Here is a 15,859-nt window from a genome sequence, read left to right as displayed (position 1 = left end):
TCTCAAGAAGACATGCAAATCATGTTAATGCTATATTTTAAATATATCCAGAGTACATTTCTCACTGTCTCCATTTAGGTCATGTCACACTGGTCTCCCTACAGGATAGATGCAGACAGACTACAGAGCAGTCAATCAGATTATTTGAACATGCAAGTCAGGTGCTGTCAAAATTCTCCAGTGGCTTCCCAGCACTCCCCACTTTTATAAAACATTTTTGTCATATTTACTTTGCCTCTCTCTGAACCATTTGGAAATGTGTTGAAGATATCATGATACTTATCCCTAAATACTCCAGAATGCTTTTCTGACAATAGTGGCATTCTTTCCCATAGTCACAATACCATTATCATACTCAAGAAAATTACTGATTCAATAATACATCTAACATCCAGCCCACATTCAAATTTCCCCATTATCCTCCAACGTCTTATAGCTGTTTTTTCCGGCACCATCGATCAGAATTCAACTAAGGTACACACGTTGCAGTAGTTGTGTTTCTTTAGTCTAATTTAGACTATGTGGAAATGGCAACCCCCTCCAGTATTCATCCCTGGGAAATCCCATGGACAGAGGAGCCCAGTAGGCTACAGTCCATGGGGTCACAGAGTCGGACACGACTTAGTGACTGAACAACAACAACAATACTGTCTAATGCAACGCTGTCTAATAGAGTAGACTCTAGTCACATGTAGTGAAAGTGAAAAAGCACTGGAGAAGGGAATGGCAACCCACTCTAGTGTTCTTGCCTGGAGAATCCCAGGGACAGGGGAGCCTGGTAGGCTGCCATCTATGGGGTCGCACAGAGTTGGACATGACTGAAGTGACTTAGCAGCAGCAGCAGTCACATGTAACTACTGAGCTGAATGCTGTTACTGTGATTGAGATGTGCGGTGAGTTAAAATGCACACGAGTTTTTATTTTGTACAGAAAAAGTAAGATATCTCAGTTTTTATATTGATCACATGTTGAAATAATATTTTAGATATATCAATTAATTAAACATGATTAAAATCTCAGCTATTCATTTTAACCTTTTTAAAAATGACTGCAAGGAAACTTAAAATACTTATGTGACTTGCATTTATTGCTTATGTGGTAGTTTTTTTGATATGTGGAATCAGAACAAATCACTAACATTTTCTTTCAAAGCATTGTTTAAAGAGAGTTGAGGCAATTTGTTTTATAAGAAATGGGTCCCCAACCTCCAAGATCTAATGCCTGATGATCTGAGGTGGAGCTGATGTACTAATAATAGAAATAAAGTTCAGAATAAATGTAATGCACTTGCATCATTGCAATCCCCCCCCCCACACCCCCGACCCTGGGCCACCCTCCTTCCCATCCCCCAGTCCATGGAAAAATCGTGTCTTTTATGAAACCTATCCCTGGGGCCAAAAAAGGTTGGGAACAACTGTTATAGAATCATCCTACCTTCTGAATGATCCCTTTCAGAAGAAGCTTTATAGTATGTGGAGAAGGCAATGGCAACCCACTCCAGTACTCTCGCCTGGAAAATCCCATGGACGGAGGAGCCTGGTAGGCTGCAGTCCATGGGGTCACGAAGAGTCGGACACTTACTGAGCGACTTCACTTTCACTTTTCTCTTTCATGCATTGGAGAAGGAAATGGCAACCCACTCCAGTGTTCTTGCCTGGAGAATCCCAGGGACGGCGGAGCCTGGTGGGCTGCTGTCTATGGGGTCGCAGAATCGGACACGACTGAAGTGACTTAGCAGCAGCAGCAGCAACTGTCCCTGTAGAAAGAATCTCCTACAGTTCTATCACTTGCTTTACACGGACTTTCTTGCTGTTTGGCAAACACATGAGACATATCTTTTGCAATTCCTGGGAATTCTCTTTTCTATATTTTTTTGCGAGACCGACTCCCTTACTTCATTTAGGTCTCTGCTCACATATCACATACTCAGAACTTCCTGACCATCTTTTTTAAATAGCACTTTTCATGATTGTTTACCCTTACCCTGCTTTGCCTTTCTTTTTAAAATTTCACCTTTATTGAAGTATAAAATTGTAGGATATTTAAAGTGTACATTGTGATTTGATATGTGTATGCATTATGAAAGGCTATCACCGTCTTCCCCACCCATCTAGTTAATTAATACACCATCACCTCACATATTTATTCTTCTTTTAGGGGGAATGAGAACATTTAAGTTCTACTCTCTTAATAAGTTTCAACTATAAAATACAATGTTATCGACTACAGTCGCCAGGTTTTTACATTAGATCTTCAGGCCTTATTTTTCTTATAGTTGAAGTTTGTAACCATTTCCCTCCCCTCTGTTTGGTCACACCATATGGCTTGTGGGATCTTATTTCCAAAACCAGGGATTGAACTCAGGTCTATGACAGTGAAAGCGTCGAACCTAACCACTGGACTGGCAAAGAATTCCCCTTATAACCTTTTATAAGTCTATTTCTCCATTCCCTAGCCCCTGTCGACCATTTTTTTAAACTCATTTTTCTTTTTAATTCCACATATAAGTGATATCATGAAGTATTTTTCTCTGGCACATTTCACTGAAGGTCCATCCATATTCTCACAAATAGTAGGATGTCATTCTTTCCCATGGCTGAGTAATATTCCATTATATATTCTACATCATATATACCATATCTTCTTTATCTATTCATCTGTCGATTGGCACTTAGGTTGTTTCCATATTGTGGCTATTGTGAATAACACTGCAATGAAAATGGGAGTGCAGATATCATTTTGAGTTCTGTTTCCATTCCTTTGGATATATACCCAGAAGTGGGATTGCTGGATCCTATGGAACTTCTATTTTTAATGTTTGAGGAACTCTTATACTTTTAAAAATAATGGTTTATACCAGTTTACATTGCTACTAGTAGTGTACAGGGTTCCTTTTTTTCTATATCCTTACCATCACATGTTATTTGTGGTGGCTTTTTAATAATAGCCATTCTGACAGGTATGAGGTGATATTTCATTGTGGTTTTAATTTGCATTCTCCTAATGACTAGTGATGTTGGGCATCTTTTCATGTACCTTTGGCCACTTCTATATATTCTTTGGAAAAATATCTATTCAGGTACTCAGTCTATTTTAAAATTGGATAATTGTTTTTTTTGCAATTGAGTGTATGAGTTCCTTATATATTTTATCTATTAACTTCTTAGTAGATATATATTTTACAGATTTTCTCCTATTTCATAGGTTGTCTTTGCATTTTTTTTTTTTGCTGTGCTTTTGGTGTCATATCCAAAAAACCATTCATTTCACCCGATGTTTTCTTCTAGGAGTTTTATGGTCAGGTTATGAAATTTCAGTCTTCAATCCGTCTTTGAGTTAATGATTGTGAGAGGTGTAATACTTTGAATTGAGTATTGTGAGAGGTCTAGTTTCATTTGTTTGCGTGTGGCTATCCAGTTGTCCCAGCATCATTTATTGAGGAGACTGTCCTTTGGTCATTGCATGGTTTTGGCTCCTTTATTGTAAATGAATTATCTGTACATGTATGAGTTTATTTCTAGGCTTTCTGTTCTTGTTCCATTGATCAATGTGTCTGTTTTTAATTCCAATACCATACAGTTTTAATTACTATGGCTTTGTAGTATAGTTTAAAATCAGGAAGTGTTGTGCCTCCTAGTTTGTTCTTTCAAGATTGGTTTGGCTATTTAGGTTCATTATGGTTCCACACAAATGTTGGATTGTTTCTTCTATTTCTGTGAAAAATGCCCTTGGAATTTTGATAGGGATTGTATTGAATCTGTAGATTACCTTGGGTGGTAGTATGGGTATTTTAACAATATTAGTTCTTATGATCTATCCTTGAGCATATTCATGGGCGTTTGAGAAGAATATGTGTTCTGCTGTTCTCAGATGGAATGTTTTGTAAATATTAAGTCCATCTGGTTTAGTGTATACTTTAAGTCCAGTTTACCCACAGAGAGTTAAGGGTGAGGTTTGAGGTACTCCTACATATTTTTTTCTTTTTGCTAATGGATTCAGAAAAGACTAAGTCCATCCCCATCAATTGCTTCTGATACTCTTCTCATATGAGATTCTTAATGGTTTATATAAAAGGAATAATAGTCAAATAGAGCTAATTACAATAGTTAATATTTATTGAGAACTTTAATTACAGACTATACTAATTACAGACTATACTAACACTGTGTGAAACAATTTTCTTAATCTTCTGTGTGGCAATGAATAGAACTACTCAAAAGTGATCCTGAGATCTCTCTCTAGGTTGCCTAGGAAAGGAGCTAGCTGGAACTGGGATTTCCCCCTCTTCCTGGAGGGAAGCGGTGCACTCAAACTCAGTTTTCCATTGGACCAGTGCCTTACACTCCCTAACAGGATAGGCTCCAACTTTCCAGGTATCCATGGTCTTCAGGTGCCAGGCAGCTGGCCTTCCTCAAACAGTTGGCATCTAAACCCAGACGCCGGGCAACCAAGTAGTCTTGATGTCTCACTAAGAAGTAGAGTTCAAGTTTACCTTTTGAGAAGGTAGAGCAGTTGTGTCAGGAGTACAGCAGCTTGACCCTGGCACTGATTCACCTCTCCCTGAGATTATGAGAGAGTGGAAGTACTTTGCCTCTTGTTCCTGACTCTTGGTTTCCTGTGTTTCTCCAATAAATCTTGTTCTTTGGTTCTCACTGTGTGATGTTGCAGTATTTATCCTAATGCTTGTTGCACCACATTCTTGCAACAAATTTGTGAATTAGAGATTCTGGGGATATCGAGAGGACGTGGGTAGAGTTTGCCATCTTCTCGGGAAAGAGTGTGATTAATTATAAAAGTGTGTGTGTGTGTGTGTGTGTGTGTGTCTGTCTGTCTGGAGAGCTAGTTGTAGGTTGGAGGATTGGTTGATGAAGGAAAAATTGCCCAACCCTATGAAGATCGGGATCCCAAATGAAGAAGAGAGCAAAGTGATGCGGGCCTCAAGAATCTCATGCCCAAGCAAATTCTGCCAGAGTTAATGGGGTGCAGGTCTTCTGATGAAGATGGGTGAATTTCAAACTGGAAAATCTGGAAACAAAAATCTGACACTAAGGGAGACTGAAGGCCTGGCTCAGTGGTACAGAATTGTTATGAAAAAGCAAAGGGGAGAGTCAGTTTTCTTATAAGAACCGCTGTGACCTTCTTAGCTCTTATTAGAATGTCAGTGCTTCTATCTTGAAGGACCATTTTTCATAGCACCACCTTGTGGCAGTAAGCCGAAATGGCAGTAGTGAACTTAGATCCAGCCCTTTCCTGGTCGGGTATGCAAACTGATATAAACTCATTTTTGGAATTTCAGGTTTGGAGATCATTCTGGGGGAAAGGCAGCGCAAAATGGAGACAACGTTCTGTTAATATTGCAATTGGGGGCTGAAGAATAAATTGCAAAATAATGATGATAAATAAGAGCAATGGGCCATATTTAAGTTCATGAAATATTTCTTACCAGCAGGACAGCAAGGATGGAAACTTTTCTTTGATATTTTGGTTGGCGCACAAGAATTTAAAACCCATCATTTTCATGTGGCTACTGTGTATGTGCACTTAAAATATGAGATAAACATACGTTAAAGTTATGTTATTCTTTGATGTTACTTCCTTTGATGATACTACTGTATCTTAAAAAAATTATAAATTCTCTTGAAACCTCAACTCCAAAGAAAAAAATCTATATTTTTGCAGACTAGTGGTAATAATTAGTGTTTTCTTCAAGAAGTATCTGCTGTTTCTGACAAATGTCAAATAGCTAATATTCTTTCTCACAAAGGAATTGTTTTTCCTAACAAAGGTTTGCTTTTGTTTAACAGAACTGAAAGCACAGGTGAGAAATAGCCTAATGTCAGTTTTCCCCAAATATTTGATACTTCAGGCAGAGGGTGGATTCGTTTGCACTTGAAATGACATAGCAGTGGCACTATAGATGTGAAGACTCTTTCATTTACAGAGATGATTTCAGTCTCTGCAATGATCAACTTGTAGAGATGTTTAATTTATTCTCCAGCATAGAGACCACCAGACTTTGCATATATTTACCAGGGAAATAAAGTAAAAATGAGATTAAACATATGATTACTAAATTTTTGTTTTGTCAGGTAAGAGCATCAAAACCTTTCCCCCAAATTACCATCTACTACTGCGAGTTGGTGATGGACAGGGAAGCTTGATGAGCAGCAGTCCATGGGGTCACAAAGGGTCGGACATGACTGAGTGACTGAACTGAAGTGACCACTATAATTCAAGAAAAGAAAGAACATTATAAAGCTAAAGTGCAAGCAGATAGTGCTAAATAAGGAATAGCCTTTTTTATTGACTTCAGTATAAATGGTCAACTTGTAGTTGTTGTTTATTCGCTAAGTTGTATCTGACTGTTTGTGACCCCATGGACTGTAGCCCACCAGACTTTCAGTCCATGGGATTTCCAAGGCAAGAATATTGGAGTGGGTTGCCATTTCCTTCTCCACGGGATCTTCCCAACCCAGGGATCCAACTTGTGTCTCCTGGATTGGCAAGTGGATTCTTTACCACAGAGCCACCAGGGACACCCCAGCGTAGTAGCCCTCTGGTCTTTTAAAACTTGAGGCAGAAGGTGGAATGGGTGTTGGTGAGCTCTTAGTCTTCACCACAAAGTCTCCTCTGGCAAAATCAGGTGAATGAAAGAGTGTTATTTCTAACATAAGTGATATGTCTGGGAAGAAAAAAAAATCAGTACAATCTTATTTATCATAGGTGCTTATGAATAATACTTCCTCAATCTTTTGTACATTGCTATACTTACCACATTGCATAATTATTTATTTATCTATAGTCCCTGATTAGTCTTGAAGCTTTTAAATGTATAAATTATATTTTATTTATATATATTTATTTATCTGTCTCCTTATCATTTATCCCTACTTCCTATTTATTTACAGAGTCAGTACCTAGTACAATTCTTGGTACATGGTAAACACCCAAGAAGTGCTCTTTGAATAAAAGTATTGATTAATCTTCTGTTGGGAAAGGTCAATATTATTTCTTTAACTCTCTACACTCTGATTTTTTCCATTTAATTCATGACTTTGCTGACGATTTTTTAAATGCATAATATTCTCTTTATTGCAGTTTTTACATCTTTGTTTCTTAAAGTGTATATCAGAGGGTTAAGGCTGGGTGTGACAATGGTGTAAAAGAGAGTGAGGAACTTCCCCTCATCTTGCGAGGCACTAGTATGTGGCTTCATGTACATATAAATGATTGTTCCATAAAACAGAGATACTACTGTGAGGTGGGAACCACATGTATGAAGGATCTTTCGCCACCTTGCTGCTGACTTGATTCTCATGACAGCTTGAGTGATGACTCCATATGAGATGAGAATTAGTGACAGAGGTACCAGAAGAAATACCACCCCAAGAGCAAAGACAACAGCTTCAATTACTTTTGAATAGACACAAGCCATCCTGATCAATGCTGGCATCTCACAGATAAAGTTATCCACCTCCCGGTGCCCACATCTTGGCAACTTCAAAGTCAAAGAGCAAAGAATTAAGGCACTGCCAAGACCACCTAACCAGGCAATCAACACCATCTTCTGGCAAAGCTCCGGGTGCATTATTACTGTGTAGTGAAGAGGTTGACAGACAGCAGCATAGCGGTCATAAGCCATTACAGCCAAGAGAAGGCATTCTGTGGCTCCCAAGTCAAGGGCAAAGAAGAATTGGAGCACACAGCCTCCATATGTAATAGACTTTTTTGGACCCCATAGATTTACCAGCATCTGGGGGATAATGCTAGTTGTGTAACAGAGGTCCACAAAAGACAAATTGGATAAGAAGAAATACATGGGCGTATGGAGCTGGGTGTCTAGGTAAGATACAAGAATGATAGTTGTGTTTCCTACCAGGGTTATAATATAGAAGATGAAGACAATCACAGAGATGATGTGTTCCAATTGGGGCCGATCAGAAAAGCCCAGAAGGATGAAGTCTGTTCTGGAACTTCCATTGCTGGTTCCCATTGCTCCTTTTGAAAAACTAGGAAGCTATACCATGATAAGAAAACATAGTGTCAGCCTTAGGTAGAACTAAAAACCTCTGAAGTTTGTCATGAATATCCAAAGGTCACTTATTTGCATGCTTTTTCCCATTTTGGAACACCTCTTATCATACTTGCTGTGTTTGTTTCCCCAAATCTCTACATATTTAATCATATCAAGTATAGTTTTATTTTATTTTTAATTTTTGCCATGCCACGTGGCTCCCAGGATCTTAGTTCCTTAACCAAGGATAGAGACTGGGACCCCAACAGTTAAAAAGTGGATCCTAACCACTGGGCCACCAGAGAATTCCCCAGAATGCTTCTAAAAATAAATTTTGACCACTGAATCACACAAATATTTTTCTTACAAAGCTGTTGAGCTTAAGGTAAAAGTTAAATGACATTCTCCTGGGGTAAGCTCTACCATTTGATGACAATCGCTTTCCATATTCACTTCCAAATGTCTATATCTCAACCTTTATAATCATAATAATAATCATCACAACCAGCATCCTCCTCCACTTTTTCCTGCTTTTCAACATTACACTGTTGTTATTGTATTAATTTTGATGTTCTTTACTATCCTGCCCTTTTTTTGTGCAATGTGCTTTTGGTGCCAGGAAAAATATCCTTTTTATTAACCTTTATTTACGTGTAGAGATGCTATAGATTTCTTTGAACACCTTTATGAATGTTATTACACCATCTCAGCAGTCTTATTGATTTGTTGCAGAGTTAAAAGTTGAACTAATTCCAGAAGGCTTTGGTCCCCACATACACATGGTAGCAATCTGCATTAGCTCCTATTTACCTGTCCCTTCAGCAAAATTAACAAGGCAGTTAATTGAAACAAGAAGTTTATTAAACAATGAATGAGTTGTTTTTCCCCATGGAATTTACTAATTACATGAGTTTATCCTCTTGGTTGCTTTGGAACTCTATAGGTAAAACTATCACCTAATTTCAACTCTAAAAGAATACAGATAAGGGGTACAATAATATCAGTCTTACTTTGTCTGGATGCGGTAGCATATTATTAAACAGATGGAATGTCTAATTACTGAGTTAATTTATGAATTTTTTAATGTATATAATCTGTAACCGTGAACTTCAGACCTAAGTGTATACTTTGCATTTATAGTGTCTTTGGGTCAAGGAATAATAACCTATTTGTTACAGTTATAGTAAGATAAGGTAAAGATAAATTACCTACAGTATATCATTTTTATAAGCATTTTAATTAGAACATTATATATTATAATCATGATGAAAGAACTGTTATTATTAAGTAGTATGAAATAGAGGTGTAGTTTTTCTCAATATAAAATGGAGATTTAATTTGAGTGTCCAGTTTCTATGCAGTAGATGTCAGACTAAGTTAAGCAGATTGCTTAAGAACACAAGTTCTTGACTCAGAGTGCTTGGGATCAAATTCCAGCTTCACCACTCGGAAGCAATGTATTCTTGGGCAATTTATTTAACCAGTCTGTCTACTAGGTTCTCTATGTGTTATGTGAAGGAATATTGTGAAGGTTAATATTTGTGAAGACACTTGGAAGTGAATCCTTCTGTGGAAGGCTTTCCAATGAAAGGCAGAAAGCCTTCGTTCACGTTTAATTCTAAAAATGAAAAGCTATATTCACCTACCCCCAAATCACTGTTACTCTATTTATCCCCTTATTTCCTTTGTTTTTCGTGGTGGTGATTCACCATGTGGTCTACAACTAAACTGGAATGCTTAAATATTTTTTGACATGATTTTTTAGGTGCACAATCATACTTATGTACACAAAATTACTTTCAAATACAGTGTAAAGATTTGGTTTTCGAAATGACTTGATTACAGAATGCACTTGACTCTTTTTGACCACTTCAGGTTGGGATAGTGTTGGGAATTAAAAGGCCAGAGAATTTTAGAGTTGAAATGAACCTCGGGCACCATGAATTCAGCCTTCTATCCTGCACAGGAAAGCCTTCCACAAGAAGATTCACTTCCACTCCTATTTTCATAAATTCAATAACAGGAAAGTCATTTGCACACGAAGCAGCCTCTTTCCTTTAATCAGTGTCTCTTACTTACTTATGTAGAACTCAAAGATGCCTCTGTAACATCCAGGCACCGGCTCTTTTTCTTTTTTTCTGGAAATAAATACAGAATAAGCCAATTTCACATGGCTTTATAAAGGTAGTTTTATTATTAAATAAAACATATATACAGAAAGGAAAATAAAAGCTTGGTGAGCTAAGGTGAATATTTTTGTAACTGACACCCAGGTCAAGAAACAGAATGCTGCCAGCCACCCTGGGAGCTTCTCTTTGTGCCTAATTCCAGTCATAACCCTTCTCTGTCCTTGAAAGTATCCACTATCCTGATGTTTATAGTAACCACCTCTTTGTATTTTACTAGTGTAATTACTCAAATGTGCATCTGTAGACACTGTTGTTTAATTGGGTTCATTAAGAATTTTTATATGTCTTTTGAGTGAGTGAAGTCTGCTCAGTTGTGTCCGACTGTTTGCGACTCCATGGACTGTAGCCCACCAGGCTCCTGCGTCCATGGGATTCTCCAGGCAAGAATACTGGAGTGGGTTGTCACTTCCTTCTCCAGGGGATCTTCCCAGCCCAGGGATCCAACCCACGTCTCCTGCATTGCAGGCAGTCGCTTTAACCTCTGAGCCTCCAGGGAAGCTTAGTCTCTTTTAATATTAGAATCTATTGTTAAATATACACTTATATTTATGTTCCCAGACCAAGTGCATAGGTCACTGAATGATCTTTAATTACTATGTTCTTCTGGTTGCAGTCCATTGGATGCACCATGGTTTATCAAATACCTCAGAATAGTGAGTTTAAAAGTAAACACAGTGCACCAGGTGTGCTACACTGTTGAAGAGAATAGTGACAGTCTATGATTTACACGTGCTTTCTAAAATGTAGCCAGTTTTAGCAGGTGGAAAACATTACAGTCTTAATTTAAGCTTTGGATTATATAAGGCCCCTTGTTAGAAGTGCTGTCAAGACAGGAGTTATACTTTATGTAATTTAATCTTGTGAACCCAAGTATAAGACTTTATTTTATGCTTTTTAATATTTTGGTTTAAGCCTTGAAGTTTCAAAATTTAGATATCATTTTAAATTTAAAAGTTCGAGATGTAGAACATGAGTTGAAGAAATAGATGTTAAAAAGAGGCATGCTATATTTTAATTAAAACTCACTTTCATTATTCATAGTATGAACTTCAGTTTCTAATAATGTAGCATAACTTTACATTTTACTTTCTTCAGTGAAATCTAAGACAAATGAACCAGACATATTTAAACATAACTTGAGTGTACACAATGATATGGAGATAAAGCTAGATACATAAAATTTCATAGTTGTCTAAAATTTTATATAAAAAAGATATTAAATGGGTCTTTTATAACTGTAAAGTAAGATGATACATTGCTGTAACTATACAAAGCCAAAGCAGACAAATACAAGATAAAAGTATTTAAGACCCCCAACTCAGTCAGACCATCAGTGATGGTATTAGAACACCCTTCAGCTACTTTCTCACTGTGTGGAATGAAGCAAACTAATTATCTTCTTTAAGCCAGAGTTTCCTCATCTGTAAAATATTCTAGAGCACCTACTTCATAGAATGGTTTGTGAGGATAATTAAATGTTATATTACATATAAACTGTTTAGTAAGATGCTCAGCATAGAGAGCATTTACTAAGTTAAAATATTCACTAACTGCTCGTGTTGAAATTGAATATAATCTTCATTCCTGAGAGGGAATTAGTGTATTAGGGTTTATTTTTATCTCACATATCTGTCACATATTTGCTTTCATGTTAGACTGAGATCTAACATTTTGCTGCCTAGGATCTGTTTTCTACTCCATGTCTTCTGTTGGAGATAGCAGCGAATACTTACCGGAAGAAAAACATATTAGAACGTAATTATACTTTCATGAGGGTAGAATTCACAGTTGTCATGCCCTTAAGTAGTCCAGATGTACTCCTGTGCACACTATGATGATCCTTCATTTTATTGATAATCCAGAAAAATTGTTTGGCAAGTCACTGAGTCTATGAAATATTGCAATAGCTGCCAGTTTCTTATACTATTAATAACATGACAATCACATTCGTGTTTAAATACAACAGCTGAACTGAGATTAAATAGAGGTTTCCATCTAATGTGGATGTTGAAGAAAAACTGGATGCAGGACTGGTAGAAGAGCTGAAGAATTAGGTTTTGTTAAATGTATTTTTGATAGTATATTTGTAGTCTTTTAGTGTATACTTTTGTTAAATGCATTTGTAGATAGGTTTTTGCCTAATTAAACAAAGAGAGTGCTATGTTGGTCTGCGTATACTACAAGAATTGTAATGATGTAGCAGGGACATATTTGTGTGCAATTTTAAAGGCTACTATGTGGATGTGATTTAGACCTTGGGGACTGGTGCCCCACAGAGGTGATTAACAAATCTTTGACTATGGTCAGAATCTGATCTAAACAACAATTTTATGAAAAGTTCCCTTAAGACTTTGGGGTCTATCCATTTTCTATTTAGATTTCTTCCATGGAAATTAATTTCAGAGGTAAATATATATATTGTGCTTATGTTTCTATGGAATATTATACATATAATGAAAACCATATTTATTAAAATAACACATTTAATTGAAATTTGGTTTATTCAAGAGGTAAGATATCAAGTTGGAGAAATACAGGCAATTATCTAGATATTGTGTCCATAGGAAATAAAATATTTGATTAAAAAACCATGGAATAATTAAAATTCTAGGTTCATGAGCCATAGAATCATTGTTTCATTTTCAATGAATTAAAGAAAATACCATGAACACATGTCAGCCTGCCCTTCTGTTCAAGAGCTGAAAATTTACTAATAGCTTAGAACTGGCTATGTGGCTTCACACTGTCCAGTCTGTCTTCCTGCCTGACTCCCGGGGGAATCATGGTCTTGAATTCTGTGTTCATCAGATACTTACATTAGTATATAATTTATACTTTGACACACTCCTCTACATATGTGTGGAATGTCTAAATAGCCTGTATTTTTTCTATGTGTAACTTTGCAGAATTTGTCTATTGGTTCTTAGAGCTTTTTTAATTAGGTCTTTAGGATTTTCTATATCAAAGATCATGTCATCTGCAGAGACAGTTTTACTTCTCACTTTCTGATTTGGATGCTTTTCATTTCTTTTCCTTTTCTAGGACTTCCCAACTATATTGATAGATGTGGCAAGAGTAGTGATCATTGTCTTGCCCTTGCTATTAGAGGAAAAGCTTACAACCTTGTACTATTGAGTATGATGTTTGCTCTGGTCTTGTCATATATTATTTGATGTCTTTACTAGTAACTGGTCTGTTAGATTTTTCTACCAATATTTCTTTCTAATTCAATCTTGATAGGTTGTATGTTTTTTAGAAATTAACCGTTTCTTCTAAGCAGTCCAATTATTGGTATAGTCTTTTTTGATTCTATTTTGTGTGGTGGCAGTTGTAATGTCTTTTTCACACTTTTATTTATTTTTGTCCTCTCTCTTTTTTTGCTGATGGAGCCTGCAATGCATTTAGTAGGAACTGCCTCTTTTTGTTGCCCTCCAAGAGTCCTAGCTGCTGCTCTTGTAGGCTCTTCCTTCCTCACAGTCACCTCTCCCGGCGAGTCTTGCAGCACATCTTAGCATACTGAATACGGTGAGAAAGAAGTTGGTTTGCTTGTCAGTGTCTTTGTTGCACAGCTAGGGAAGCCGGTTGCTCACTCAGGTACTCTCACATTCTCCCAGTGGAGAAATCACAGGCTAAGGAAGTCTCCTTTGGCACTGAGCTGTGACACCTTGGAGGAGAGGTGTTAGGTAGTAATGTAAAACTGTTCTTCTTAACCTCATCAGTATGTCCATCTTGTATTTGTCTCTGCTCCAGGGATGTGCTGGTACTTCTCAGTGGACTCTCAGAGTTTCACAAAGGCAGTGTTGTCTGTTGGTGATTGCACAGATCATCCTGAATATGCAGGAACCTTAGACTATGGCTTGCTTTTCTAATTCCTTAGTGGTGTCTTTGGAAGAGACAAAGCTTTAATTTTAAAAAGTTCAACACATGAATTTTTCTTTTATGATTAGTCTTTACCTACTCTAAGCTTATGAAGATATTTCTCTATATTTTATTGTAGAAGCTTTATAATTTTAGCTTTTATTTTTAGTCAGGGATTCATTTCAAGTTAAAGTTTTCTGTATGGTGTGAGATAGAAGTTGAACTTCAGTATTTTCCATAGAATATCCAGTAATTTCAACATCATTCATTGAAAGATTCTCTTTTTCTTATTAAATTTTGACACCTTTGCAAAAAGTCAGTTGACCCTATACATCAATTTCTGAGCTCTCTATTGACCTATTTGTTTATGCTTAGGCCAATACTGCACTATCCTGATTGGTGCAGTTTTATAGTAAATCTAGGAATCAGATTATGTCATTCCTCCAGTTTTGTTCTTCTAAGAAGATTTGGGGATAGTGTAGGTTTTTGCATTTGCATGTCAGTTTTACAATCAGCTGGTGAATTTCTTAAACAAAATTGGTTGACATATTGATTTCCTATTGCTGCTGTTCCAAACTACCAAAAACTTAGTGGCTTCAAATAACATGATTTATTATCTTACATTTTTGGAGATTGGAAGTCCAAAATGGATATCTCTGAGAAAATCACAAGGTGTTGGTAGGGTTGCATTATTTTCTGGAGGCTCTAGGAAGAATTCATTTTCTTGCACTTTCCAGTTTTTAGGGGCTGCCATGGTCACTGGCATATGGATTCCTCCCCTCTTCAAGCCAGGAAAGGCCAGTCTAGCCTTTCACAGATTGATCACTCTGACATTGACTCTTCTGCATCCTTTTTCCTTCATTTAAGGGTGCTTCTGGTTGTATTGTGTCCATCCACATAATTCAGAACACTCTCCCTACTTTAAGGTTTCTGGTTAGCAGCCTTAATTCCACCTGAAACTTTAACTCTTTCTTACTGCATCACATAATATATTCACAAGTTCAAAGGGATAGAATGAGGACCTCTTTGGGGGAGACATTATTCTGCCTACTTAGTTGGAGATGTTTTGAATCTGGAGATCAGTTTGGGGAAAATTGACATTATAACAATATTATGTCTTCCAATCGATGAACATGGTCTAACTCCATATTTATTTAGGCCTTCTTTGAGTTCTCTTAGTGATGTTTAGTAGTTTTCAAAGTAGAAGTCTTGTACATCATTCATTTAATTTTATTCTATTTAAATGCTATTGTAACTGGTATTATTTTACACTTTCAATTTTCAATTGTTTATTGCTCATATAGAAATCCAATTCGGTTTAAATTTTCACCTTTCATCGAGCCACCATTCAACTTGACTTGTTAATTCTTGTTACAGTCTCTCTTACAGTTTTAAACTGAATTTGTATTTATCTTGTTCCTGAATTCAGGAGGAAAATACTCATTATTTCATTATTAAACATAGTGTTAGTTCAAGCTTTTTTTTGTGACTAGTCTTTAGTAAATTAATTAAGCACACTGCAACAGAGAATCTGGCTGACACTGCCATCCAATCTTCATCTTGACAACCATTAATCTATAGATGAAATACTGGCATCTTTACATCTTCACTTTCTAGAAAAGAACACTGTAGAAAATGGTCTCTACCTGCCTCTTCCTTTAGATTCTTACATGAATATATGTAATTGTTCTTACTTTCTAGCCCTTATAGTACAAAAAAACCAGACAGAGTGCTGCTAAAGTGGGTTCTGAGTATCAATCAATAATATATTTCACACACTGTTAACAATTCTTTCTTT

At 36.7% G+C, this 15,859-nt stretch overlaps 1 protein-coding gene across 1 annotated transcript; it reads right to left on the bottom strand.

The window, feature by feature from the left end:
- Positions 1-1,683: 1,683 nt before the first annotated feature.
- On the bottom strand, positions 1,684-12,425 carry LOC114109578 (putative olfactory receptor 2W6). Its single transcript, XM_060403765.1, has one exon. It carries the CDS (start codon positions 7,991-7,993, stop codon positions 7,070-7,072), a length of 924 nt encoding a protein of 307 aa, XP_060259748.1. The 5' UTR covers positions 7,994-12,425; the 3' UTR covers positions 1,684-7,069.
- Between the last annotated feature and the right edge of the window lie 3,434 nt (positions 12,426-15,859).

The sequence above is a fragment of the Ovis aries genome, chromosome 20 (genome assembly GCF_016772045.2).
Source record: "Ovis aries strain OAR_USU_Benz2616 breed Rambouillet chromosome 20, ARS-UI_Ramb_v3.0, whole genome shotgun sequence".
NCBI lineage: Eukaryota > Metazoa > Chordata > Mammalia > Artiodactyla > Bovidae > Ovis > Ovis aries.
Note: the sequence above shows the minus strand (reverse complement) of the source record. Positions and strands in the feature narration are given on the sequence as shown.